Genomic DNA, 27130 nt, shown 5'->3' with positions numbered 1-27130 from the left:
CCTTGATTTTTGTGAATTTGTGGTTAGACATTCAGGCTGAACATACAGGGGTAAAAGTTGATCTACGATAGTTAAATTAAAATCAAATTATACATTTTTAAACAATGCTATTGCAATGAAATTCCTTTGGTAGTACATGACACTGTGAAATATTTGCTATACTTCCATTTACATTGATAAATAAGGAGACTATGAAATAAAGATGGATGATTAATTCCAAAGTACAGTTGTGTTTCTGTTGAGTGTCAGAGGTTGTCAGGAGTTAACGTATTTTCTTAGATTAGAAGACAAATGAACTTCACCCCACTAAAGGTTGGAAGGAAATGTATTACCCTACTAGATATAGAAAGTCAGGATGTGTGAAAGGTATGTGAAAAAAAAAAAGTCTGTTTACAACATTGAAACACTTTGTTCTTAGAAAGAAGCATGACATTAATGAAAAAAAAAATTTAGAAGGACACTTTAAGTTATTCCTACATGGTCATAACAGTTTAAATCTAAAAGTATTTTCAAATCAATGAGAGAGTTAGCATTTTGAAAGAATCTTGAAAAAAATTCTTAAGTTAAAAATATTCTTAATGTGATGACTTTTCTTTATTCCAAGGCAAAATTATATAGGAATACATACATTATTTTGAAAGGTATTGTTTAAAGAATTCTCTATAAGAAAATAAAGATTCATTGAATTCCTTATCAAAAGCAAAACTGGTTTGAAACACTGGGAATCTAAGAATCTAAAAAGAACATTCATTTTTCCAAAATAGAGTCATTAACCAAATTTTATGCCCCCATACATATATACACGCATATAAATTTGACAACCAAAAAAAGTCTTTGTATCATATCAGTTACCATAAAAGGATTCTAAATTATCTTTGACCACATTGCTAGCATTTAAAGGAGAGAATTGATGGAAACTCTTTTAGTAGACTACTGTAAATACAATAAGATTTTAATTTTGATCAGAATAAATGTATTGGACATTCAAAAAAAAAGAAATTTCAAAACCTAAATTAAATTATATCCTAGCATAAATGCAATTTTCCTTTTAAAGTATATGTAATGCAACAATTACATTTATGAAATAATTCTTAATATATAGGTATAAAAATATGAATTTATTTGAAGTGGAACCAGAAGTCAATTATTTTAAATAATTACCCAAATAAGAAAATAAAAAATGTTAACGAGAGATCAAGAGATATAGAGGATAGAGTGAGTGGGGCAAAGGCAATATTTGGGGAATATATTGAAGAATTTCCAAGAACTATTGAAAGGCACTGTATCAGTTCTCCATAGCTACCATAACAAATTAGCACAAAATTTAGTGGTTTAAAATGCAAATTTATTGTCTTATACTTTTGGAAGTCAGAAGTCTAACACTGGGGTCACTGGGATAAAATGAAAGTAATGGCAGGTGTATCCCTCTCTGGAGGCTTTAGGGGAGTATTTGTTTCCTTACCTTTTCTAGCTTCTAGAAGCTACCTGCATTCCTTGACTCATGGTCTCTTCCTCCATTTACAAAACCAGCATGAGTAAGCTGAATCGTTTTTACTTCATGTCACTCTGACCATCTCTTCTGTCTCCCTCTTCCATTTTGTGAATCCTTGTGATTATACTGGGCCTGCCTAAATAATCCAGGATAATCTTTTTACCCTGAGGTCTGCGGATTGGGAACTTTAATTTCATCTACAACCTTAACTTAGAATCACAGGTTCTGGAGATTAAGACATTTAACATCTTTGGGGTGCCATTTTCTGCCTATCACAGACACCAATCCACAGATTCATGAGGCTCAATAAATCTTAAGCAGGATAATTTTTAAAACACACATACACACAAGTAGACACATCATAATTAAACTGCAGAATATCAAAGAGAGAGAGAAGATATTTAAAGGAACCAGATAGACAGGATAGATTATTTTCAAGGAGAAAGAGAAGCAGACAACTACTAAATTATTAACAGTATCAATGAAAACTAGGAGACATTAGAATGTTGTCTTCAATGTGCTGAGAGAAAATAATTGTGAATTTAGTATTCTATATATATTCTGTAAATATGTCTTTTGAGTATAAACTTGAAATAGAGATTTTCCAGAGAAATTAAAACTGAAAATTTACAACTTAAACGACCCCTCCAAATGATATCTTTAAAAATCTGCTTCAATTAGAAAAAAAATTGACCCCAGATAAAATCTGACATGCAAGAAGGGATGAAGAGCAAAGAAAGTACGGTGGAGAAACACACTAGCTCTTAATAATAGTGTCTTGTGGGGTTGAGCATAAAATGCACAAAAATAACATTAAAAATGTTACCACAAAGACCTTTGTGGTATAGTGAAAATTTGGATACCATAATGTTTAAGTACAAAAATTAGTTCAATAAATTATGGTATATCAATTCAGCAGAATTCCACTAAGCCATTTTAAAATAATACTATATAAGCATGTATTTTGTATAATATGGTATATGTAAATATGCAAACATGTAAATATAGTATATTTACCATATCTTAGTAAGTAAACAGTCTGTTAAACAGCAGATGTAGATATGGTTTGAGATTTCTTGTTTAAACAATATACCTACATGTTAGCACAGAAAAGGATTAGAACAATATTCACTGAACACCTTAATAATTATTATCTCTGAGAGATGGAATATAGTTTGTTTTTGCATTTTTTTTTGCCATTATATTTTCTCACATACTATAATGTATATGTTACTTTAAAATATGTTTTATTGTTTATAACAGTTTAGATTTACAGAAAAATTGCTAAAATAATACAAAGATTTCCCATACAGCCTGCACAGTTATTTCTACTGTTAATATCTTACATTAGTGTAGTTGATTTGTTATTATTAATAAACCAATATTAATATATTATTAACTAAAATTCATACTTTATTAGATTACCTTTGTTTTTACCTAATTCTTTTTTTCTGTTCCATCCAGGGTACATCACATTTAGTTCTCATGTATCTTTAGGCTCCTCTTGGCTGTAATAGCTCTGAGGAGAACTGGGCAGATATTTTGTAAGATACTCCTCTAGTGAATTTTTATGATATTTTTCTCATGATTTGACTGAAGTTGTAAGTTTGGAGGAGGAAGACCACAGAGGTAAAGTGCCGTTTTCTTGATACCACATTACATCAGAGGTACATAATATCAACATGATTTATCTCTATTTACATTGACTTTGATCATCTGGCTGAGCAGTGTTGTCAGATTTCTCCATTGTAAAGTTAATTTGTTTTTTCTCCCTTTTTTTCATACTGAGCTCTTTGGAAGGAAGTGCTATGTACATCCCACACTTATGGGGTTGGGAGTTATGTTCCTCCTCCTTGAGGGTGGAGTAGCTACATAAATTATTTGAATTCCTCCGCATGGGAAATTTGTCTTTAATTTCCCATTGATTTATTTAATCACTATATCAATAAGGACTTGTGGATATTTAATTTATATTTTAGGTTATAGTCAAATCCTTCTCTGTTGCTACAATTGTTCTATCTTTAGCCACTGGGAGTTCCTTCAGTTGGCCCCGTGTTCCTTTGACATGCCCATAAATGTGTTTTGTTTGGGTTCTGATTCTGGTTTTGGTTTTTAGCATCTCCTTATTATCTGGCACTGCAAGATGCTCCCAGCTCATCTTGTACATTTTTACTCCAATCTTAGAATCAGTCACTTCTCCAAGAATCCCTGGTTTCCTTTATTGAAGAACTGTACTAGAAACCAAGATCTGGACACCAAGATTGGCTCATTTTTACAGCATCAAGTCTTTCAATCTATGAATACATATCTCTCCATTTATTTAGATCTTCTTTGACTTTTTTCATCGGTTTCGCAACTTCTTCATGTAGATTCTGTTCAAATTTTGTTAGATTTATACCTATTTCATTTTGGAGGGGTTGTTGCTTTTTAATTTCAAGTTCCAGTTCTGCCCTGCTGCTGTATAGGAAGGCAATTGACTTCTGCATGTTAACCTTATATCACAAGGCCTTACTATAATTGTTTATTAGTTTAGTGAGGGTCTTTTTTGGTACATTTTTGGGGATTTTCTAGATAGATATTCATGTCATCTATAAATGGTTTTATTTCTTCCTTTTATTTGATTTTTAAATCTTATTGCACTGGTTAGAACTTCCAGTATAATGGTGAATATATGGGTGTGCTTTGTATATTTCTTACTTTCTGAGTTCTGTTACTCATCCTCAAATATTCATTTTTGAATCATTTTCATGTTGTTCTTCAATATTTTCTATTATTTAAAATTTGCTGTTTTGAAATACTGCATTACCGTTTTCATCCACTTTTTTTTTTTTTTGGCTTCATATTCTTTTTTCTATTATAGCAACTTTAAATGAAATTCGACCACGATCCTTTTCTGTGGTGCATTTTTGGCTAATTAAGTTATGCTGTATTTTTAAGAGGGAGGATTGGGTAGAATAGCTTTTCCAGTTTCATGGCTCTAGAGGTTCCTTTTCTAGTATTTCATAAAATGACACACATGTGTCTTTATATTTTCTGAGATCTGTCTCCTCTCTATTCTCCACTTTTATCTGCATCTGCTTTTTTCTTGGCCGCATTGTCTCTGTTTTGTTCAATTTGGATTCAACTTTCAGCAGTTTCTCCTTAGTGTTGGGCTACGTTCAAGAATGGAGATCCAGTTTGTTGGTTTTGAGACTTCACAGGCCTCACGTCCCTCCAGCAGCTTCAGACCCTCCTGCTCATTCCTTCACACTTAGCTGAGCTTAGAGTCAGATGAACAACCTGCCAGTTTTGCCGCCAACCTCACATTGGTTTCCTCTGTTTTTTAGTGATTATTTGTTTGGCAGTTTTGGGGCCTTCCCATTCTGAGGGTCTTCAGATGATCTGTTGTTTTCCCACCACTCTCTCCTACACAGTTGCCGATATTAAGTTGGGTTTGCTCCTTCCTGTTCACATTGTGAGGTTTGTAGGGATTCCTTTTCACCTAGTTATGTTATAGCTATCTTCTGGGATTGTTATTTTCTATCCTAGATGCTTTACCTGTTTTTATGAGGAGATTCAGGAGGTTCACAGACTACACTGCCTCTCCAATCATCTTCCCAGAGTCTTCAATATTCATGTACTACTTGGGAGGATATGAGTAATATGTATGTATATGTAAATGTACAAATACATTTTAAACTTTTTTTCTGTATTTTTGGAGTCGGTCGAAATGCAGGTTGAAATGATTATAGATGAGTGGTCGATTCTTCCTTTTAGCTACCTTTCAAGTCGTGTTTAAAAATGGGTTTCTTTTTGGCTTTCCTAGACTGAAATTAAAGTACTCACAAGTGTTATTCTACTTCCACATCTCCTCACTCACAACTTGCTGAAGAGTATCCTAAGACTTAAAATCAGAATTAAGCTTAAAATAATGAAATTTGTAATGATTGCCCAATATTTTGAAATCAAAGTTATGGAGGGGTTCATAATCATAGTTATTACTGTATTTTTATATTCTAAAGTTCCAGTTCTATCTGTGGCCTCCTTCTTATTCTACCAACTAGGGTCCAATTTAACAAACTGGTTATCAATTGTCTGAATATGGCCCACAGACATATTTTATTTAGTCTGCTCAGTATTTTAAAACAAACTAAATAGCTGCCAACACTTTAAAACCAGATTTCCTATTTATGGCTGCTCTTAAAAAAATGATGCCATTAGGCTCATATTCTGGTGTCATTAGGCTCATATTCTCTCTTGGAACTTGCACCCTGATTAAAGAGGAAATGCACTCTCAGTTTTGTAATACTTTGCTTCCAGACGCTTCTCTCATTTGCTACCTTCCAGTCCCCGTAGATAGTATGCATTTGTAACCCACGGAGTAGTATCTCTTTGAGTTCAACCTCTTATATTGGCTTAAACTACAAGTATGTGCTCATTCTTTTTAAAATCTGTTTCTACTCACATGTCCTGCAGACTCCCCAGAATCTACATATTTTAAAACAAAACGATTTTTTCAAAACCTATTTTTCTTCCAGTATTCCCTAAATGACCTCGGTAATGTTACTGCATTGCTACAGTTGTCCAAGTCAGAGAAGCCCTTAGGGTTTTTATCTCCTCCTTCTTCCTCATTCTATCCACAGCTTTTCAGTCATGTGCAAAACTATGACACGCTTCTTTGCTTTCACTGTTCCCAAATCTTAAACTTCTTTACTGTTCTGACACCTGTACAACTCCTACTTACTTTCCAAGATGAAACAAAATTATTTAATCTCCAAAACTATGTTTTGCCTCAAGGAGCATTTAGTCGCTTCTTTCAAAGTACAAGCATCTCAAGTACATGTTGTATTTATTTACTGCTGGCTCCCCTATTAGATTAAGGATTCCTTAAGGACATCCTTAAGGATGACAGTCATTTCTGTATCACCAGTACTAACACAAAAAGTATAGAACTCGATACATGTGTCAAATAAATAAACACATAAATTTTACAAATCAATGAAAATATTGTTTCATATGATTTCACCTTCTTAAACTTTCCATGTTTCAATTTTTTGTTAAATTGACTTTTTTGCTGGTGCTTTTTTGGTGCTTACTTTGGATTAATACTAGAATCATTTTAAATTTTGCACCAAGTGACTACAAAGTTAAATGTCCATGTCAAAATAAAATTTATTGACTTCATTATTAGAATATGAAGTGTTTTTGTTTGTTTTTTTGTTTTTTTTGTTTTTTTGCTTTAAAACTTTGCTTAAAATATCTAAGGATGCCAGGTATTAACTCTGAAAAAAATGTATAATTATTTATAAAACAGATCCCATAGAAGCAACTGAACAGCTGTGGAAAGATTTGGCACATTACTTTGCCAGCCTGAATTTAATGACCTACATGTGAAGGGCTACATATCCAATTACTAATCCTCCCTCAGCTACTCTTTGCCCTGATATGGAGGCAGCTGAAAAAAGATGCCCTACTAACAGATCAGAAGTGGATCCAGACTTTTTTGCTAGTGCTTAGTTAACAAAGATCTTTTAGGTTTGAGATGAGGAAGAAACAGAAGAGGGACTCACAACAGTGTTATAGCTGGCATAGTGTTTCAAGTAAAATTTAAGGGCTTATGGCAAGACTGTAGTTTTGTAACTAAAGTCAAAGAAATTTCGGCTCTTTTAGAGAACCTCAAATTCTGGATTTAATTTTCTATTCATTGAAGCCTTTAAACATGTTCAAATACCTTCAAGCATCAAGGATAATTTACTTCAAAATTATTTCTATATGAGAAGCCAGTCTTCTATTCAAAGATGCAAACCTCATTCTTATCTTCAAATTCTGCAATAATCACCTATTAGAAGTAGAGGGAAAAAAACTAAATAGAAAATGACAATCTATGGGATTGTGTTTCATTTCTCTCTCAGTTGACATGGTCTATATATAGCAAAAAGATTATATAAGGTCAAGTATTATAAACAATGAAATGTCATCTGATGTTCTGCAAAACAGCATAGGCAAAATAGCTCAAGGAATGAATAAAGAGTAAAGTTATGGCTGTTTTACTTCAGCCATAAAAAAGCCTTACAGATTCTAAATTTAAATGCATTTTATTGTGAATCTAACTCACTTTTCGAATTTAATTTTCTACTTGAGCTATGTAAAAATCATGTGATATGGTAATTTGCTGTATAAATTAAAAATAATATAGGCAAGAGATGCGTTTCATTTTGAACACAGACAAATTACAAGCCTTTCTTCGTTATTTTGCATTTTTAACGGTGGGACTATCTTAATTCCTCCACCCAATACTCACAAGAATATATGAATGAATAAATACACGTCTGCAGGTACACACTTACTTCTTGAACGTGAAAAAACAGACATCACTGTAACTACCTCCTACTCCCAAAACCCTAACTCTACACCCCGCCCCGCATAAACCCCTCCCCTTTCTCCCATTACGGGTTCTAAATTGGCGCAGTTCGATGACGTAAGACGCAACCGCCGTAGCCTCCACTGTGTAACTACCGCCCCTGCCTCTGGGAATTGAAGTTTCTGTGGAAGGAAGCGTGAGCGGTAACCAGGCCAACCTAGAAAGGCTTTCTTTCTGAGATTTCACTTCCCTATCAACTCCTCATCTCGGTAAGTGTCCTGCACTGGCTGGCGCTCCCCCGCACTATGATATTATTTGGGCGCAAAGGGGTGCGTGCCATGCAGCCCCCGACTACCAACAAGGGCTTCCGGGGTAGAGGGGAGCAGTGGTGTGGAAGTGGTTGCCTGCGGCGCTGTTGCCGAAGGAAATGACGTCGTTGATAGGCGCCTCCCGCGGCCTACCCAGCTGCTTCCTGGTTCGCCAGCAGCAGCTTAATCCCGCCTCTGAAATGCGTTCGCTGGCTGGGAGCGTAGAAGGGAGAGTGGGCGAGGCTCCGCCCCTGTGGTTGTGCGCTCTTCGTCGGCGTGTGTTTTGGGGTTGCCATCGGCCCGTAGTATGTTAAAAGTGAGTTTGCAAAGAATGAGAGGGAAATCTGTACTCTAAAGGGCCGGAAAGCGTGTTATGACCCTGCCACTTCGTGGCCAGAGACCGTGGGCGTTACCTCTTTAAAGGTGCCTTACCTCATTTTTCCTGCGAAGGGCTGACGTGACTGAACCCTCTGAAATGTAGAAAGCCCGAGGGGAGATTGCTGCAGGTGCTGTGAGCTGAGGACAGTTTTAAAAAGATCGAAGTGTTACTTGATTTCACTGAACTACTTTAAATTTTGGGAATTTTTCTAGAGATATAAAGAGGATGGCGACACGTTACTTGTCACTTTCTGAATCTCCTCTGCCCCTTGCATTCCCAACCCTCTGCTCAAAAGGCTTGACAACTGAAGTGAACAAAGGGCTTTTCGCTGCTCCACGTTTAGCCAGCATGTCTTTAAAAAAGGCATTCCTGACCAGGCGCGGTGACTCACGCCTGTAATCCCCGCACTTTGGGAGGGTAAGGCGTGTTGTAGATCACCTGAGGTCAGGAGTTCGGGACCAGCCTGACCAACATGGTGAAACCCTGTCTCTACTAAAAATACAAAATTAGCCGGGCGTGGTGGCGCATGCCAGTAATCCCAGCTAAGGAATCTGAGGCAGGAAAACTGCTTGAACCCGGAAGGCAGAGGTTGCAATGAGCCGAGATTTTGCCACTGCACTCCAGCCTGGGCGACCTAGCGAGACTGGGTCTCAAAAAAAAAAAGAAAAAAAAAAAAAAAAAAGGACATTCTTTTGCTATTGCTGTCAAGTCATTAATTCTAATCTGCATTATTCCCACATTCGTTGAGATTTTTCTGAAAGGGAGACTGTCATAAATTACGACGAATATTTATTTTATCCCAATCCATAAATTAATGCCGTTTTAAAAAACTTTTTTATTTCTTTTGGTGCTCATTGATTTAGGATGTATCCTCCTTGCCTTAAGCTGTGCTAAGATATGTAAATACAATGTAAGATAGTTTGTAAGCCCACCTGATAACCTATATCGGCAAATGAACCCTACAGATTTTTAAAATTTTATGCAAAAGTAAAATTTCACACACACACGCACACACACACACATATAGGAGGCGAAGTCTTGCTCTGTTGCCGTTGCTGGAGTGCAGTGATGCGATCTTGGCTCACTGAAACCTCTGCCTCCCAGGTTCAAGGGATTCTTCTGCCTCAGCCCCCCGAGTAGCTGGGATTACAGGCGTCCACCACCACGCTTGGCTAATTTTTGTATTTTTAGTAGAGACGAGATTTCGCCATGTTGGTTTCGAACTCCTGACCTCAGGTGATCCGCCCACCTCGACCTCCCAAAGTGGTGGGATTACATGCATGAGCCACTGCGCCCGACCTCACACAAATATTTTTATAGTTACTGTAAAATACATTCTTGAACATTTGTTGAACTTGGTTGAATGAATGAAAATGTACGGTGAGCATCACTGCATGTGAGAAAGGAATGAACAACTGCCACAGAATTTTATAAATTATTGTCCAAACTAAAACGATTAGAAAGCAAGTATACCTAATAAAATGCTATGTTTTGCTTAACATTCAATCTGAACACGCTGGTACATAGTGCAGTGTAGATATACATTATACTTATTGTATAGTGTAGACAGTGCGAGTTGGTAGATATCTTTGTAAAGTATACTATAAGGAATAATTTATAAGATAGCAAGCTGGCATCATTTTTGTTGCATTCCATTTGTCTCAGTGCACCTGGCTTGTTTAAAGCCTGAAAACTTCACTTAGTACAGTGTGTTTTCTTAATTAGGAATAGTTTTTAAAAAGATGATGGTGATGATGAAGATGAAGATGTTGACCAGCTCATCACCTTTCCTTGTATTTGGGAGACTGAAACATTGCTATACTATGACAGGTGAAATTAAATTTAACTGCAGACTTCTTGGATAGGAAAAGCAAATGCTCCCCCTGGTGTACATAAACTGTAAAACATTGATTGCTTTTTAAAAAGTCTTCACGTAGGCCGGGCCTGGTGGTTTTTGTCTGTAATCCCAGCACTTCAGGAGGCCGAGGCGGGCGGATCACGAGGTCAGGAGTTCGAGACCAGCCTGACCAACGTGGTTAAACCCCCTTCTCTACTAAAAATACAAAAATTAGCCAGGCATGGTGGCGCGCGCCTGGAATCCCAGCTACTCAGAAGGCTGAGGCAGTGGAATCGCCTGAACCCGGGAGGCGGAAGTTGCAGTGAGCTGAGATCAGGCCACTGCACTCCAGGGTCAGGAGTTCGAGACCAGCCTGACCAACGTGGTGAAACCCCTACTGTACTAGAAATACAAAAATTAGTCACGCATGGTGGTGCGCCCTTGGAATCCCAGCTAGTCAGAAGGCTGAGGCGGTGGAATCACCTGAACCCGGGAGGCGGAAGTTGCAGTGAGCCGAGATAGGGCCACTGCACTCCAGCCTGGGCCACAGAGCGAGACTCTGTCTCAAAAAAAAAAAAAAAAAAAAAAATCTTCACATAGAAGTAATCAACATGTGCAGTTTTTGAATAAAATAGAGAATTAACTGAAAATAATGCCACTGATAAACAGAAATGTGCTCTCTTGGAATATTATTATTTCGTGAAGAGAGCAGTTTGTTTTCTGTGAATTTTAATTGTGCTTTTAAGTTTCCTCCACCCGGTATTGTTTTGGATACCTGCATTGCTGAATTTTATCTAATGTATTGTGTATTGAAAGAAAGGAAAATAAAAGTGATCCAGGGAATCAAAATATATATTTTAAAAATTTTTTTCCATGTAGTCTTTTTAGGCTTATTCAGTTTCCCTACCTCCAGTTTCTTAAACTGAGTGCTTACCTTACTTTCTAGCTTAAAAAAAAAAAAAAAAAAAAGTGCATTCAAGGCTGTATGTTTATCTCTAATTACCTTGTTTTCCTTTATCTCTCTCATTCTGTTATCCAAGTCTTTACTACTCCTCCATATTGTTTTTCTGTTCGATTTTTGTCTGCTTATTCAGTTTCCCTACCTCCAGTTTCTTAAACTGAGTGCTTACCTTACTTTCTAGCTTAAAAAAAAAAAAAAAAAAAGTGCATTCAAGGCTGTATGTTTATCTCTAATTACCTTGTTTTCCTTTATCTCTCTCATTCTGTTATCCAAGTCTTTACTACTCCTCCATATTGTTTTTCTGTTCGATTTTTGTCTGCATCCTGAGTCAGATTGTCAGGATGTCTTCTAAGTCATCAGTTACTTCTTGGGACTCCAGGTAATCTGGAGTTTGCCTCTTCTATTGAAGTTTTTATGTCTTCATTTCCTAGTTTTCAAATTGTTCTTTTTCTCAGATTCTTGTTTTACTTTTTAGTAAAGCCTGCTTTTATATCACAATTTTCTGTTTTGTTCTTATAGTTATTATTCCCTTGTGACCTCTCTGAAATGTTTCAGCCAAATTTATTTTAAAGTCATTTTCAGATTGCCCTATTTTTAATTTGTATCAAGTGAATTTATTTCCTGGTTATTGATTTCAGTTTTAAAAATCAGTTCTGTCTTTTCATAGTCTCCCTCATTCTACAGCATTAAAGAAGACTATAGAAAAGATGCTTTTCATCTCTTTTTAAAATTTTTTGTTTTATTAAAAACATTTTCATTACATAACTTTAGAAAATGTAGAAAACCATGGGTAAGAATTAAACTTGTGTGTGTATACCTTTTTTAAAAAGTTGGTCGTAACGTATATATTGTTTTATTTGGTTTTATTTAACGTATAACCGTTTCCCCTTACTAAGTAATTTTGGATATATATGTTTTACTGGCTGCTTAGTATTCCTTGCCCATGTTATAGATTAACCATAATTGTTTAGTTTCCTTTCACTGACATTCAGGAAGTTTCTAACTTTTCACTGTTTTTTAACACTGCATTCATTGCATGTACTCTTGTGCACATTTTTGTGTGCGTGTCTGATTTATTTACAGAAATTTAAGGAAATAAATTACTGGGTCAAAGGGTGTCTAAATAGAGATTTTAAAGCTCTTAAAACATGTATGTCTTGCCTTCTGGAAAAATTGTACCATGACCACTAATAGTATATGAAAAACCCCATTTCTTTAGACCTTTGCTAGCATTGCTGATGAATGATATTTAATTTATATTAAATGGTATTTAAATGATAGTTACCAATAAATGACATTTATTTGTCTAAAGTTTTATTTCTATTTATTGTATGGTTTAACTTTAATCATATTGATTGAGTTTTTTAACTTTTTTGTGCTTGTAAATTATCTGTTCATGTCAAAAGTTGTTTTTCAGAGGCACCAAATAATGTCATCTGAAATGTTGCCAGCATTTATTGAAACGTCCAACGTTGACAAAAAGCAAGGCATAAATGAACATCAAGAGGAAAGCCAGAAGCCAAGATTAGGTGAAGGGCGTGAACCAATATCTAAACGACAAATGAAAAAACTAATAAAACAGAAACAATGGGAAGAGCAACGGGAACTCCGCAAGTATGTGTTTCAAATGTATATGCTCTCTTCCTATTTAGAAATATGGAATGTTAGACCTTGCATAGCCCTTTGGCATATTTTTGTTACTTAAAATTCATTTACTAGTTTTAGACAAAAGCAGAAAGAAAAACGCAAGAGAAAAAAATTGAAGCTAAAAATGTATATTGTTAGCTAACACTGTCAACTGGCTGTTAAGACTATTTTTTAACATTATTATTGGGGTATCTTTTAGCACTGTTGATGATCTTGCACTCAACACTTTTTCTCATGCAGAACCTTATTATGAGTAGCAGCACAATTTTTGAAACAACTGACTTAGATAAGGGATGTAATTAGTGTCCATGTGCTAGTTATGGAATAAAAACAGCCAACTCAGAAAGATCAAGTTTTGGCCTAACATTGATTTTGTCACAAGAACCATTGCAGGTTTTGGTGAAAGCAATTAGTCTAAATTTGTTACTATGATAAATGCCAAAGTTTGTGGAGAGAAAATAAACTATAGTTGGTATAAATTAGAGCAAAAGTATGTAATTTTTTTAATGAACAATTTTATTTTGCTTTTTTCTGTACCTTATAAATGTGGCTTAAAAATCATCTAGGTGAATTATGAAAGTAAAATTCAATACAACTCAAACTCAGTATTTAGAGGGTTTTCTTAGGGATAATATGATACCAATAACAAATGAAGCTCTTCAGGTAGTATAGTTAGGATTTAGACAGAAAGCTTTAGATTATTTTTGGAAGCTTATTTCCTTCCTATCTGAAGCTTTTAGATGTACTGTATAAAACTGCTAATACTTGACCATTTTTGAATGGTCACAGAAGTGACAATTTCATATGGCTTAACTTGATGGTTTTTAGAAGTAATTGTTTATATAGAAGAGTTGTGAATAACTGAATATACAATAACAAAATGTTATTTCAATTACTAATTTTAGACAAAAGCGGAAAGAAAAACGCAAGAGGAAAAAATTGGAGCGACAATGTCAAATGGAATCAAACTCAGATGGAAATGACAGAAAACGTGTTCGAAGAGATGTTGTTCATAGCACCCTTCGCCTTATTATTGACTGTAGTTTTGATGACTTGATGGTATTAAAGGTATCATGAATCATTGTCAGAAAAATCTTGTATATGAATTAGATCAAATCATTTTTGTTTTAATATGTAATATCCCTTTTATATAAATTTGTGTATTGAAATGAATCTTAAGTTTTTCAAAATTTATTTCCCCTAAGTTAAATTAGCTAGCAAATTGCATTGATATAATAAATATGTATATTTATATGTGTGTGTGTCAGTATGTGTGCAGACAGGAAAGAGAGACACACACACTTCACAATCTAGATGACAGAACTAAATTAACCACTTATTAATCATAAAGATCTGCGGGGTTTTACCAGTGTTGTTGGTAAAACATGAAAATAGTAATATGGCTCTGAAAGTCTTTTGTTGTTGTTGTCTCTTAAGACAGTAACTGTTTTCATGAACTAGCATTTTAAATAAATACAAAATATGTAATAATGGGTCACTTACAGAGCATTAACTTACAGTAATTTTGTTAATGTAAGGAAATCAAATAACATTTATCAGAATGCATTTGTATTTAAGAAGAAAAATTGTATGTATATAGTCATCCCTTCTGCCTATTCCATTCCTTTAAGATTGTGGAATGGCCATAGACAATTTTAATAACTTTGCTTTAAAAATTGACTCTGTAATAGGACATTAAGAAACTTCATAAGCAGATTCAACGATGTTACGCAGAAAACCGACGGGCACTGCATCCTGTGCAGGTATGTCTGAAGATTTTAAAGCAGACTCTAGTTTTCTTTTATATCTTTTGTGGCAAAAGACATAGATAATTCCTATAGTCTTTGCAGGAGTCTTACAGATAATCTTTTTTAATGCCTATTTGAAAAATGTTTTCTTTTTTGACAAAAATAAAGCAAAATATTTTAAACATCTTTTAATATGTTATCTTAGACACACTGTTTCCAGTAATCATCAGTCTTACACAAATTGGCCTTTTCATTGCCTGTAGTTGAATATCTTCTTTATGGGACGTACATATATTTTTATACCAGTTTCTCAGTTTACAATTACTTCCAGTGTGGGAGAGAGATTGGATGGAGAGGCAGAAGCTGTGGCTGCCACCGCTTGATATATGCTGTGGTATCTGTTGTATAGGTTTTGTCTACTTAAAGGTTTTTAGTTTTCTTTTGAGTCACTGAGAGTTTTGTCAAGTCTTTTTTAAGCTGAGATGAGGGAGTGATTTGGGAGACTATTTGGCTACTGTTAAGAATAACATCTTTGTGTTGGAATTCTAGGTGACCTAAAAATTAATACTGGCTCACTGATGTTAAGAACCAGGAACTGTTAATATATTTTGGTTAGATATTATGTTTTTACCAAGTAATAGTAATTTTAAATTTTTGTATTTTGTACTTTTTGTTTTATAGTTTCATATCACACTTCTGTGATAGTCCTTTTATCCCCATTTTTATCTGTAGTAGACCCCTTCTCACCTATGATTCAAACTTAAATAGGTATCAGGGTTTAGGATCAAAGAAAAATTATGAAGACTTTATATTGTTTAAAAAAAAAAGAGGACTGGGAACTTGACATGGAAGCAGGGAATTTGCAGACAAGTGATGATTAAGGTATAGCCATGTTATAACTACTTGGAATGAAAATGTAAATGGGATACTGCAGCTACTGGGTTATGAAGCATGCACACGAAACATACTATTTCTGCCCCAGTTTATTGTATGTTCAAAGCATGTCACAAATTTTTTTTTCTAGGTAAATGAGAATAAATATATTTTGTGTTTCATTGATCATCACATGAGTAGATGAGAGAAATAAAACATTAGACTTAAATGGTCATATGTTCTCTCTTTCTATACCTACAAATCTTTTATCAGTTTTACTTGACAAGCCATGGAGGCCAGCTGAAAAAGAACATGGATGAAAAGGACAAAGGATGGGTCAACTGGAAGGTAATTAAAACAGATAAACTCACATAATTCCAAGTATTTTTATGTTTCTAAAGGTCTACATTTTGTACCTAAACTCTATATAATGCTACTTAATGCAACAATCTCCAGATGCAATCTCTGAACCTAAGTCTAAGATTACAAATCAGAGATGCTGAAGAAGGGAGTGAGATATCTGGTAGCTTGTATTTGTTCTCATTAAATCTTACCTATTTTATGGTCAACTTTTAAAACATATTTTTAAAAAGAAATAATTTTAACGGCCTTCATATAATTTCTCCCTGGCATACTAGCTATACATTATATGTTACCTATAAAAATGAAGTCTCTCTAAATTTTGGAAGTGTGCCTGCATTCTGTTTCTTCTTACCCTGTGCTGGCCACTAACTGCATGTGGCTGTTGAACTTGAAATATGACAGTCTGAATTGTGAATTGAGATGTCCTATGAATGTGAAATACATACAGGATTTCAAAGACTCAGTACCACAGAAGAGAGAGGAAGAATGTGAATATCTCCTAGATAATTTTTGAAACATTTATTATATGTTCAAATGATAAAATTTTGGGTATACTGTGTTAATAAAATAAATTGTTAAAATTAATTTCACCTATTTTCATTTTTAAAAATGCGGATACTAGAATATTTAAAATTGCGTATGTGGCCTCACAATTTTTTCTATTGGACCAAATTGTTCTCAGTCATTGGTAAAGGTGACTAAATAGATTGGCTTTGGTACTAGTCCCTGAGGAACTTGATCCTATTTAGAGAAGTACTGGGTTATCCCTATACCTTTTTTCTTTCTCAAAGTCAGTTCTCTCAGTGACACATTTTCCCTTTCACACTCACTAATTCCATAACGAAGGCATTTATTTTATTAATAGCCTATGATATGAAACATTTTCAAAGGCTTTTAAGTTTTTAAGTACAATATATTTATCAAATCCTACATTTGTACCTGGTTTTCCAAGAAGTAGTGTAATAAATTAAAAGAGGCATGTTTTTAGTTATTTTGCAACTTGTTAAATTTATCATTTATACCATCAGCTTTCCAGAGAGACTTGAGATTAATTGGTCTGTAATTAATCAGGTTCTTCTTGGGGCCTTTATTAAATTTATAATATAACATTTTCCAGAAAAGTGGCTATTTATTAATTATACATTTTAGGAGAGAGTTCTTTTGCTTCATTCTTGGTTTCATTAAAAATTATGGATAAATGTCATCTGAGCCTGGTAATACATCTTTTATGCAATCAATGTGGCTTACAAAATCATGACTGCCAGCTGTTGTTCAATTTTGTACCTGTGACCTGACAATTTTGGTGAAGAAGTTTTCAAATGTGTGTCTCTTTGTAGAAACAGATACATGGATTTTGAGACGTAGTCTCTTGTACTGTCACCCAGGCTGGAGTGCAATGGCACGATCTCGGCTCACTGCAACCTCTGCCTCCCGGATTCAAACAATTCCCCATCCTCAGCCTCCTGAGTAGCTGGGATTACAGGCACCTGTCACCATGCCCAGCTAATTTTTATATTTTTAGTAGAGACGGAGTTTCACCATGTTGACCAGGCTGGTCTTGAACTCCTGACCTTGTGATCCACCTACCTCAGCCTTCCAAAGTGCTGGGATTACAGGCATGAGCCACCGCTCCTGGCCAGCTATTTCCCTTTCATGATTCATATAGATGGAGAGGAAGTAATTGGAGAAGGCATTCTTTGGTCGTAGAACAATGTAAACAAATATGTGGCAGTAAAAATGCATTTGTTTTGTTGGAACCGGAAATAAAGCTGGCAAAGTAGATTAGTGCTATATTCAGGAAAGAGTTTCTAAATTAAGGAGTTTAGATTTTATCCCACAGAAAAAGATAAAACGTTAAAAGTAGTGTTTTTAGAGCTTGCTATCAGTGTGTGGAATTAGGTTGGAGGGGTTTAAGGCCAACAACGAAGAAACAAAATTAAGAGGCTATTTAAATGATCAAAATGTGAGATTATAAGAAATTGATGTAGTAAATTCAAAATAATGCATTGTAATTATATTCTTTCAAACTTTGTTTCATATGTTTTTGACTGGATTTGTTTTGGGAAAATAGAATAATCATTTTTAGCCAACTTTCATAAGGTCCTATTAATTAGTAATCTCTTTCCCCATTGTCTTAAAGGATATCCATATCAAACCAGAGCACTATAGTGAACTCATAAAAAAAGAAGACCTGATTTATCTTACATCAGATTCACCTAATATACTGAAGGAATTAGATGAATCAAAGGCCTATGTGATTGGAGGATTAGTAGATCACAACCATCACAAGGTACTATTAAATTTTTATTTTTGCTTTTGCTTGTACTTAAAATTGATACATCACCATTTCCTGAAAGTAACAATGATACTAACAATAGCTGATGTTTATTGAGTGCCTACTATACGTCAGTCACTTTTTGAGCTAAACAAAGTATTTCACATATATTAGCTTGCTTAATCTTCACTACAACCCGGTGAGATTAGTGCTATTATTATCTCCATTCCACAGGTAAGGAATTCACAGCACAGAGAAATTAAGTCTAAAATCAACAGTAGTAGATGACAGAGCAGCTATTTGAAACCAGGCCGATTGCTCTGGAGTCCATCCACATGCTTAAATGCTGTGCTTTATTGATAGAAGAATCTGCTGCTAATCAGTTGCTAAGCCGTTAGAACTTAACTAGTTTTTAAATATGTTATTTTCATGGGATGTTTTTTCTATTCTCTTTCATTTGTACTTTTCTCTCTTCCCATCCATACCTTTATTTGGATGAAAAATTACAGAAAAGCACTTTCTAAAAGAAAATGTCATTTTGTACTTCGCCAGTTACATTGCAGCATGCAAAATTCTTCATATCTGCTTGTCCAGTATGTTAGCTCTGTGGCTGTTGAGCACTTGAAATGTGTGCAGTATGACTGAAGAACTGAATTTTTAAAATTGTAATTAATTTAAATTTAAGTAGTCACACATGGCTACCAATTGGACAGTTGCAGCTCTATTGCATCATAGGGAATTTTATCAGAATGATCTTTAGCCTTTTTATTTTTTTCTTTGTGGAAAAATTCTATTTTGTTATTTATATAGAACCACATTCTTTCTCATGTTTATGTTTCTCTGAACTAAAACAATTTTGTTTTCAAAAGCACCTGCTTCAATCTATTATTATTTGCGCCCCCCAAGTATACAAACCATCAGTTGAGAAATTGAGCTTTTCTTTCTCCTGTACTCTGTTTTTTGACCATTTCAGTTCTGGTTAGACATAGGCTTCAAAGATTTTAATTTTGAGAAGAGATGAAATTCATATTCTGTATTTTTTTAATTGACAGGGAAAAATAAAACTTATAGTCAGTTATTTAAAATTTCTCAATTCAAGTTTTCATTTAACTTGTCTTTGCCATTTGTGCAAAGTAGTGTTATTGGAAATTTAATTTTTTTTTTTTACATTTATGGGAATAATGATGGTGATTCTATAGGAATTCAGTTTAAGTATAGTCATATGTTGCTTAACAATGGGAATATGTTCTGAGAATTACATCATTAAGCGATATCAATATTATAGAGTGTACTTACAGACGGTACTTACTAGACGGTATAGCCTACTACACATAGACTGTATGGCATAGCCTATTGCTCCTAGACTACAAATCTATACAGAATGTTACTGTACTGAATAGTGTAGACAACTGTAACATAATGGTCTTTGTGTTTCTAAACATATTTAAACATAGATGTTATAAAAGATTTTAAAAATACAGGTTATACGTGGTATACATGTGTAGAGCACTTACCATGAGCGCTGCTTACACAACTACACGTTGCTCTAGGTGAGTCAGTAAGTGAGTGGCAAATAAATGTGAAGACCTGGATATTACTGTACACTACTGTAGACTTTATAAGTACTGTACACTTACTCTACACTAAATTTATTTAAAAATTTTTCTTCAATAATGAATTAACCTTAGCTTACTGTAACATTTTTACTTTATAAACTTAATTTTTTAAACTTTTGGACTCTTTTGTAATAACATTTAGCTTAAAGCATAAACACATTATACAGCTGTACAAAAATATTTTCTTCATATATCCGTATTCCATAGGCCTTATTCTATTCTTAATTTTTTAACTTTTTAAAATTAAAAAAAAAAATCCTCTTTATTTTTTAACTTTCTAAACTTTTTCGTTAAAAACTAAGACACAAACACACACATTAGCCTAGGCCTACATAGAGTCAGGATCATCAAAATCACTGTCTTCTACTTCTACATCTTGGTCCACTGGAAGGTCTTTAGGGGTAATGACATGCATGGAGCTGTGATAACAGTGCCTTCTTCTGGAATGCCTCCTGAAGGACCTGCCTGAGGCTGTTTTATATGTAATTATTTTTTTTTAGGAGTAGGAGGAGTACACTCTAACGATAAAAAGTATAGTAAATACGTAACAGGTAACAATTATTTATTATCATTGTCAGGTATTATGTACTGTACATAATTGTATGTGCTGTACTTTTATGTGACTAGCAGAAGGTTTGTTTCTGCCAGCATGAGCACAAACACTTGAGTCATGCGTTACAGTGTGATGTTCCAACAGCTCCAAAGTCACTAGGTGACAGGAATGTTTTAGCTCCGTTATAATCTCATGGGACTACCACTGTAAATGAAATCTGTCGTTGCCTGAGACTTTATTATGCAGTGCAGGACTGTATTTTAAACTGAGATAAAGGCAGGGTAGAATGGGGAAAAGTTATTTGAGTCAGGAGATATGTGAGCCAGATTTTTTCTGTGGTTCTGCTGCTGAGGAGCTTTTTAACTGGGCAGGAAGCATGTCTTTGGTTTCCTCATTTGTAACTTGAGGAGCTTAAAACAAATGCTCTGCACATTGACTATACTTATTTTCAAGAGAATGTTTCCAAATGAGCAGTAAAACACACACATACCCCCCATTCAGGTAGTCTCTGAACTATAAATCTTATCTAAAAATTATTTATACTATTACAGAAACTTTAAATAATTTAATGTTCTTGTCGAAGTCATCGTGTCTTTGTTTTAGGGACTCACATATAAACAAGCATCAGATTATGGAATCAATCATGCACAGCTCCCGCTTGGAAATTTTGTGAAGATGAATAGTCGAAAAGTTTTGGCAGTTAATCATGGTAAGCTATAAGGGATAAACTGAAAATACACCTGAGCGAACATTGTGAGAAAGAATATTGCATTTAGTATTTGAACAGGTAGAAAGTATTACACTTTCCTGGAGACAAAATTGTAAAACGTAATCATTTATAATTTGTTTAAGTAACAGAATGCATATTAGAAAATTTTGAAAATGTACGAAAGTGTTAAAAAATTAGCTATGTCTTACTGCACAGAAATACTTGGTGTTAACTTTTTGGTGTTGACTTCTAGTTCTTTTCCTATGTATATATATTATTATTTATTACATAATTGGATTTTTAGTATATTATGTACAATGTTATAAATCTGGGATATTTTCTCTCCTTTATGACTTTATTTTTTCATGTCATTGAATGATTGTTAATGGTAGCCAGGCACAGTGGCTCACGCCTGTAATCCTAATCCTAGCACTTTGGGAGACCGAGGCAGGCAGATCGCTTAAGCCCAGGAGTTTGAAAACAGCCTGGGCAATGTGAGGAAACTTCATCTCTACAAAAAATACAAAAATTAGCTGGGCGTGATGGTGGGTACTTGTAGTCCTAGCTATTCAGGAGGACAACATGGGAGGATCACCTGAGCTCAGGAGGTGGAGGCTGCAGTGAGCCATGATTGTGCCACTGCACTCCAATTTGGGTGACAGAGTGAGACCTTGTCTCAAATAAATTAATTAATTTAAAAACTTGTTGTTAATAGCTATGTAATAGTCCATCATTTGAATATACAATAATTTAACCATTCTGCTATGGTTGAATTGTGTTTTTTTCTTTTTGCTGTTGCAAATAACATATCCATTCTTGTACCTGTCTTTGCCTTGACTTTGCTTTAAAAAAAATTTTAAGCCGAGTTTTTAGTCAATACACAACTACTTATTAAACTTCTTATACACTAAATACTTCCTATATAGCAGGTTCCAGGGAGTTATAAAAATGAAATTATTGATTCAACAAATGAATTGCCTCTAAAACCTTTGATACATAGTGGAAATTACTTTTTCCACAAAGTAATTCAGGTTTGCCCTTCAGCAGTATGCTGATGTGAGTAGCCTGGAGACAATATTGATACTGTTTACTACAACCAATGGGAAAAGAAAAACAAAATAAAAAAAGCAGGCAAGGAGCTCCTAGCATGAGTGGCTCTTTACAGGAAACATGAAGAAAGTTAAATGAATGCTAACTAGGTTGTTAGCATGTAAAGGATAAAGACGTGAAGGGCTAAAAAAGAGTAGGAGATAAACTGAAAAGGTCTTTATTGATTATAATTGACATGGGATACTGGTAAATTTCTGAGTGCTTAAGAACTGAACTGAGAAAAAGCTAGATAAGAGGTAACAGGCTTGAGTACCTTGGGGCAAATTGGGCTTGACAGACAATAGAAAGAAGAGATAAGAACAAAGTAGTTATTAGGAAAAACTAGCACTCTTAACACAAAGACAATGTATTTTAAAAGACATTGTGCAGCATTGTGATGAACTTGGCTAAGAAATGTATGGAGTTTGTCTTTATTGCAGTGTTTGAGATTATTCTGGAATACCTGGAAACAAGAGACTGGCAAGAAGCATTTTTTACTATCTTGCCCCAGCGGAAAGGAGCTGTTCCCACAGACAAAACCTGTGAAAGTGCTTCTCATGACAGTCAGTCTGTCAGGATGGAGGAGTGTGGATCGGACAGTGATTCCAGTGAGGAGGAAGATAGCAGAAATGAACTAGATTCACCACGTGAAGAAAAGCAGGATAAGGAAAATCACACTGAATCTACAGGGAACTCTCTGCCACACTAATGTTACCTGGTTTCCTTTTAGTTTAAGGAAAAATTAGGAGAAAGCGAGGTGCTGTATAGAATATTGAAATTGGAAGAACATTTTATTTTCTGTTATTTCTGTTGTGAATTTTAAAAACTTTTTTTTGGACCTAAATAATAATAAAAAAGCCCTTTAAACTTTGTAAGAAAATATTTTTGATTTAGAATAAGAAGATTTAAATGTGTATTTTTTTTTGTTTCTTTTTAAAGCCTCAAATAGTGGTTTCTAGATAATTTTACTTCATTAATATATTTTCATATTCTTTAGAATGTGCCTTCTGACCTTTCAGTTTTTTAATTTTATAGTCACATCAACATCTTTATGATCTATTGCCTATGTATCTGTGAGGGCACATATTCATAAATATACTGTCAATCTATCAGAATGTTGTATATGGTAGGTTACCCTCTCTTTGTAGCTTTTATGTTTAACTTAGTTACTTGAAAGAAATTTAGTAATTTTAGGAAGAAGTATTAGTTTGATAGACTTAGTTCATTTCTTTTGGACTATGGAGCGCATATCTGTTCCTTCTTTGTGATGCCTTTTTATGGTTCTGAAGTAATTACTGAAGAGTTGAGAATCTCTTTAATGCATTTTCTTAATTCTTACAATGGTGATAAGTTACTTCAATTATAAAATTGAATTTTGCAGACTAAATTATTTTGTAAGGCTGTTGCTGTTGAAAGATCAATTTTGTCTTTACCTGCATTTAAAATGGAACAGTTTTTAGCAGCTGTGGGGTTTTTTTCCATATATATTTTTAATTTGTTGGCTCTTAAAATGAATAAAGTTTATATGTGCTTCTGCCTCCTCTCCTATAAGAATATGCATACTAATGTATGTTTCTATAAATCAAATACACATGTGAAAATATGCATGTAAATATATATTTACATCTGTCCTCATCATGTATGGTTCTCAGTTATTAGTTGTTGATAACATGATTGATATGCCATATATCTGTATTACTTGAATAATACTGAAATACTTTATTATTCTGTAATACTGAATACTTATTTTATTACTTGAATGGTTGTGTTGAACACTCTAAGAACAATTTGAATTTTATTCAGTACAAAAATCCTTAACTAAACATTTTTATGGGAATGTTGGCAAGAAATAATAGTGTAAAAGGGAGCTGTTTTAGTTTCCTATCAGTAATTGTATATGCAGTTAACTGTTTAAGGTAAAATGGTCTCTGTCACAGCTAAAAGATTTCAGTAGCCTTCATTGAGTTTGGGTAAAATGAGTTGCTGTTCTTTTGTCTTCTTTTTAATATATAAAAGTTGTATTTTAAAAATGTGTAATATACTGTATATGTTACTAACATATATACACAGAAAGTTTATTGGATTTAGTACTGATATTTACTGTCTATTTTTGTTACTTTGTTCTTAGTAATCTATTATAGTTACTATTTTAAGGTGAGGTCTATAGGCAAGATATGTAAGTAAAGACAAGCCCTACAATTTTAAAATAACAAAGCTTATGTCTTAAGTTGTATTTTTTCAAAGGTTCTTGTTTTTCTGAGTAAAAAAAATGTGGTTTATTAGCATGAAATATTATGCCTTTTACTTAAATTATGTAATGTAAAATAGGGCACTGTTTAATTATGAAAGGTGGGGGAAAATCATTCCAAATAAAAGTTTAATTTTTATTAATTATAAAAAACCCTGTATTAGTTTCCTAGATGTGCTATAACAAATTACCACAAAGTGGGTGGCTTTAAACAACAGAAATTTATTGTCTTAACAGTTCCAGAAACTAAATGTCTAGACTCACAATGTCCCAGTGCCATGCTTCCTCCGTAGGCCCTAGGAAAGAATACTTCCTAACCTCTTCCTGGCTTTTGGTGGTTGTCACAGCAACCCCTGCTGCTCCTTAGCCTACAGTGGCTTGACTCCAATCTCAGTTTTTGTTGTCAAGTGGTCTTCTACCCTGTCTTCTATGTTTGTATCCGTGTCCTAACTCTTTTTCTAGGGAGACCAGCATTGGATTAGAGTTCACCATGATCCAGTATGACCTCATCTTGACTACATCTGCAAAGATACTGTCTCCAAATAAGGTCACATTTACAGGGTGCCATGTGTTAGGATTTGACATATCTTTTGGGGGACACAATTCTACCCACTACAGGCCCATATCTTATCTAGGATGTTCGTGGCAAGAAGGCGAAAAGAAGGCAAAGATTACTACCTCTTTTGATATAACTAGTTTCTGAGGTATTTAAAATTTTGGTTTTAAAAATATTAAGCTTTTTGCTCATTTTAATGTATCCTTTTCTCTCAACATTGTTTTGGTTTATTTAGGTTATTTGTTAAAACTTAAGTAAATATTAAAGTTACTTGTGTTAGAACATAATAAAGGGAGAGAATTAAACTACCTAAATAAATGCATCAAAAAATATGTCTGTGGACATATAGAATTTCCTCACATTTAATTTCTTTAATGACCTACAGTCATCATAAAGCAAGCTCATTCTTAAGAGAAGAACCATGCTTCATTCTAATTCTCCAGAGATTGGTGCTGTTGACATTATAGCATTTGAAAATGCTCAGAATGGAAAAACCAAAAACGAGAAAAGAAAGTAATTCTACTGAATAAACATCTTTTGGGAGGTGAATGAACAATGATGAAATCCACCAGTGACTGGCAATTATAAAGCAAAGGGACATACTATTTCACTTTATAGACAGAAAAGGTCACAGAAATGATGTAGATAAAAGGCAAGAATTGTCTATAGAGCCCTGAGAAAGTATACAGACAACAGGTGTAAAATGAGATAAAGAAAAAAAGAAAAGAGAATGGCAGGGATTCAAATTAAGGGCAGTAAAGGCATATAGTAGTCATTAAACTTTGATTTCAGTTAGCATGCAGGTATTTATCTCTGTTTCCCTGTCTCATTACCAGACAAATACAGTAGTCATCTAATAAATGTGAAGAAGAGAAGCAGTGACAGAATCAAAAAGTGGTACATGGAGAGAATCAGTGGAAACAGTAGGGAATTGGACTAAGCATAAATCTTGCCACTGCCACTGTTGTGAGACTTTGGATGAGTTATTCAACCTTTGCTAGGTCTCAGTGTTTTTATATGTAAAATGGAAATATTACTCCATTTACTCTCTCTCTTAGGGCTTGAGCAAACAATTGTCAAGCAGTAGCTAACAATTCTATTGGCTTTCTCATTTCTTGCCTCATTTCCCTTGTTTCTCAGTCTTTTTGACATTGCCTGCCCTAAAATGGTAATAACATATAGGCTTTTGTTTCAGGCTACACTTTCTGAGGAACCCAGGCTTAGATAAGATTTTTAAAGTGTAAACTTTCTAAGTTACCAAATGAACACTCACTAAACAAAACAAGGAAATTACAGATCATTTAGTGAAACATTTATAAAAGCAACAAAAACAATGCTAACATAAAACACAATCACACGACAAAATCTGTATGTCCTATCAGCAAATTTAAATGATCCAAAAACCTCCCAGATTGGATTTAAAAAAGAAATACATGCTGTATTTAAAGCTACTCAGCAATATTGAAAATAAAAAATAGAAAAAGACATACCAGGCTATAAAATGAAGTCAGAAGTCACAATGTTAACATTGGATAAGGTCCAACACATTACAAATAAAGAAAAGGAGAAGGGCATGTTACAATAGTCAAGAATGCAGTCCTTAATAAAGATCTAACCATTATGAATATCTGTGTATCAGGTAACAGTATTTGAAGTCATTGAGAGCCTTTGGGAATTAAATGAAACAATACATCAGTATAAGGAGTTTTTAACTCATATTTCTCAACCTATGACAATGTAAGTAGACAAAAGATCAATATGTGGAAAATGTACATGCTATAATTAATACAGATAGTAATATCAAATTTTGTAGGCTGAAAAAACAATAATACAACTCATATTCATAAAAGTAACTATATTAGACCACAAGGAAAATTTTCCAAAAGTAACAATATAGGCAACTTCTCTGATAACAATACATTAAACTGGAAAATAAACTTGGTAAGATGGGATGAAAGCCTCACTTTTAAAATTTTTTTCTCAAGAACTTATTATATAAAAGAGGAAACTAAATCTGAAATTATGTAATATTTTGAAAATAGAGATAATAAAAACAATACATATCAGATCTATAGATCTAGCTAAAGTTGTGATTAGAGGAAAATTCATCACTTTAAAATTTTATGCTAATAAATG

At 34.1% G+C, this 27130-nt stretch overlaps 2 protein-coding genes across 3 annotated transcripts in view; one reads left to right on the top strand and one right to left on the bottom strand.

The window, feature by feature from the left end:
- The window catches only part of MTTP (microsomal triglyceride transfer protein), a 58524-nt gene extending 50592 nt beyond the window's left edge, over positions 1-7932 (bottom strand). The window contains exons 1-2 of one of the 2 annotated variants that reach the window (XM_011969358.1): positions 7773-7931; positions 1463-1628 (exon numbers count right to left, since the gene is read on the bottom strand). The gene's annotated coding sequence lies outside the window, so the exon portion shown is untranslated. Of the gene's footprint in view, positions 1-1462; positions 1629-7772 lie in introns of both variants that reach the window. The other variant, XM_011969357.1, reaches the window with a different exon arrangement.
- Positions 7933-8282: 350 nt separating this feature from the next.
- Positions 8283-25326, top strand: TRMT10A (tRNA methyltransferase 10 homolog A (S. cerevisiae)). Its single transcript, XM_011969356.1, has 9 exons — positions 8283-8456; positions 12735-12931; positions 13870-14032; positions 14656-14727; positions 15859-15933; positions 18089-18238; positions 20996-21101; positions 22631-23893; positions 23946-25326. Exons 1-8 carry the CDS (start codon positions 8448-8450, stop codon positions 22897-22899), a joined length of 1041 nt encoding a protein of 346 aa, XP_011824746.1. The 5' UTR covers positions 8283-8447; the 3' UTR covers positions 22900-23893; positions 23946-25326.
- Positions 25327-27130: the final 1804 nt, after the last annotated feature.

The sequence above is a fragment of the Mandrillus leucophaeus genome, unplaced genomic scaffold, assembly GCF_000951045.1.
Source record: "Mandrillus leucophaeus isolate KB7577 unplaced genomic scaffold, Mleu.le_1.0 Scaffold887, whole genome shotgun sequence".
Lineage (NCBI taxonomy): Eukaryota > Metazoa > Chordata > Mammalia > Primates > Cercopithecidae > Mandrillus > Mandrillus leucophaeus.
The sequence above is the reverse complement of the archived record's forward strand: the minus strand, read 5'-3'. Positions and strand labels throughout refer to the sequence as shown.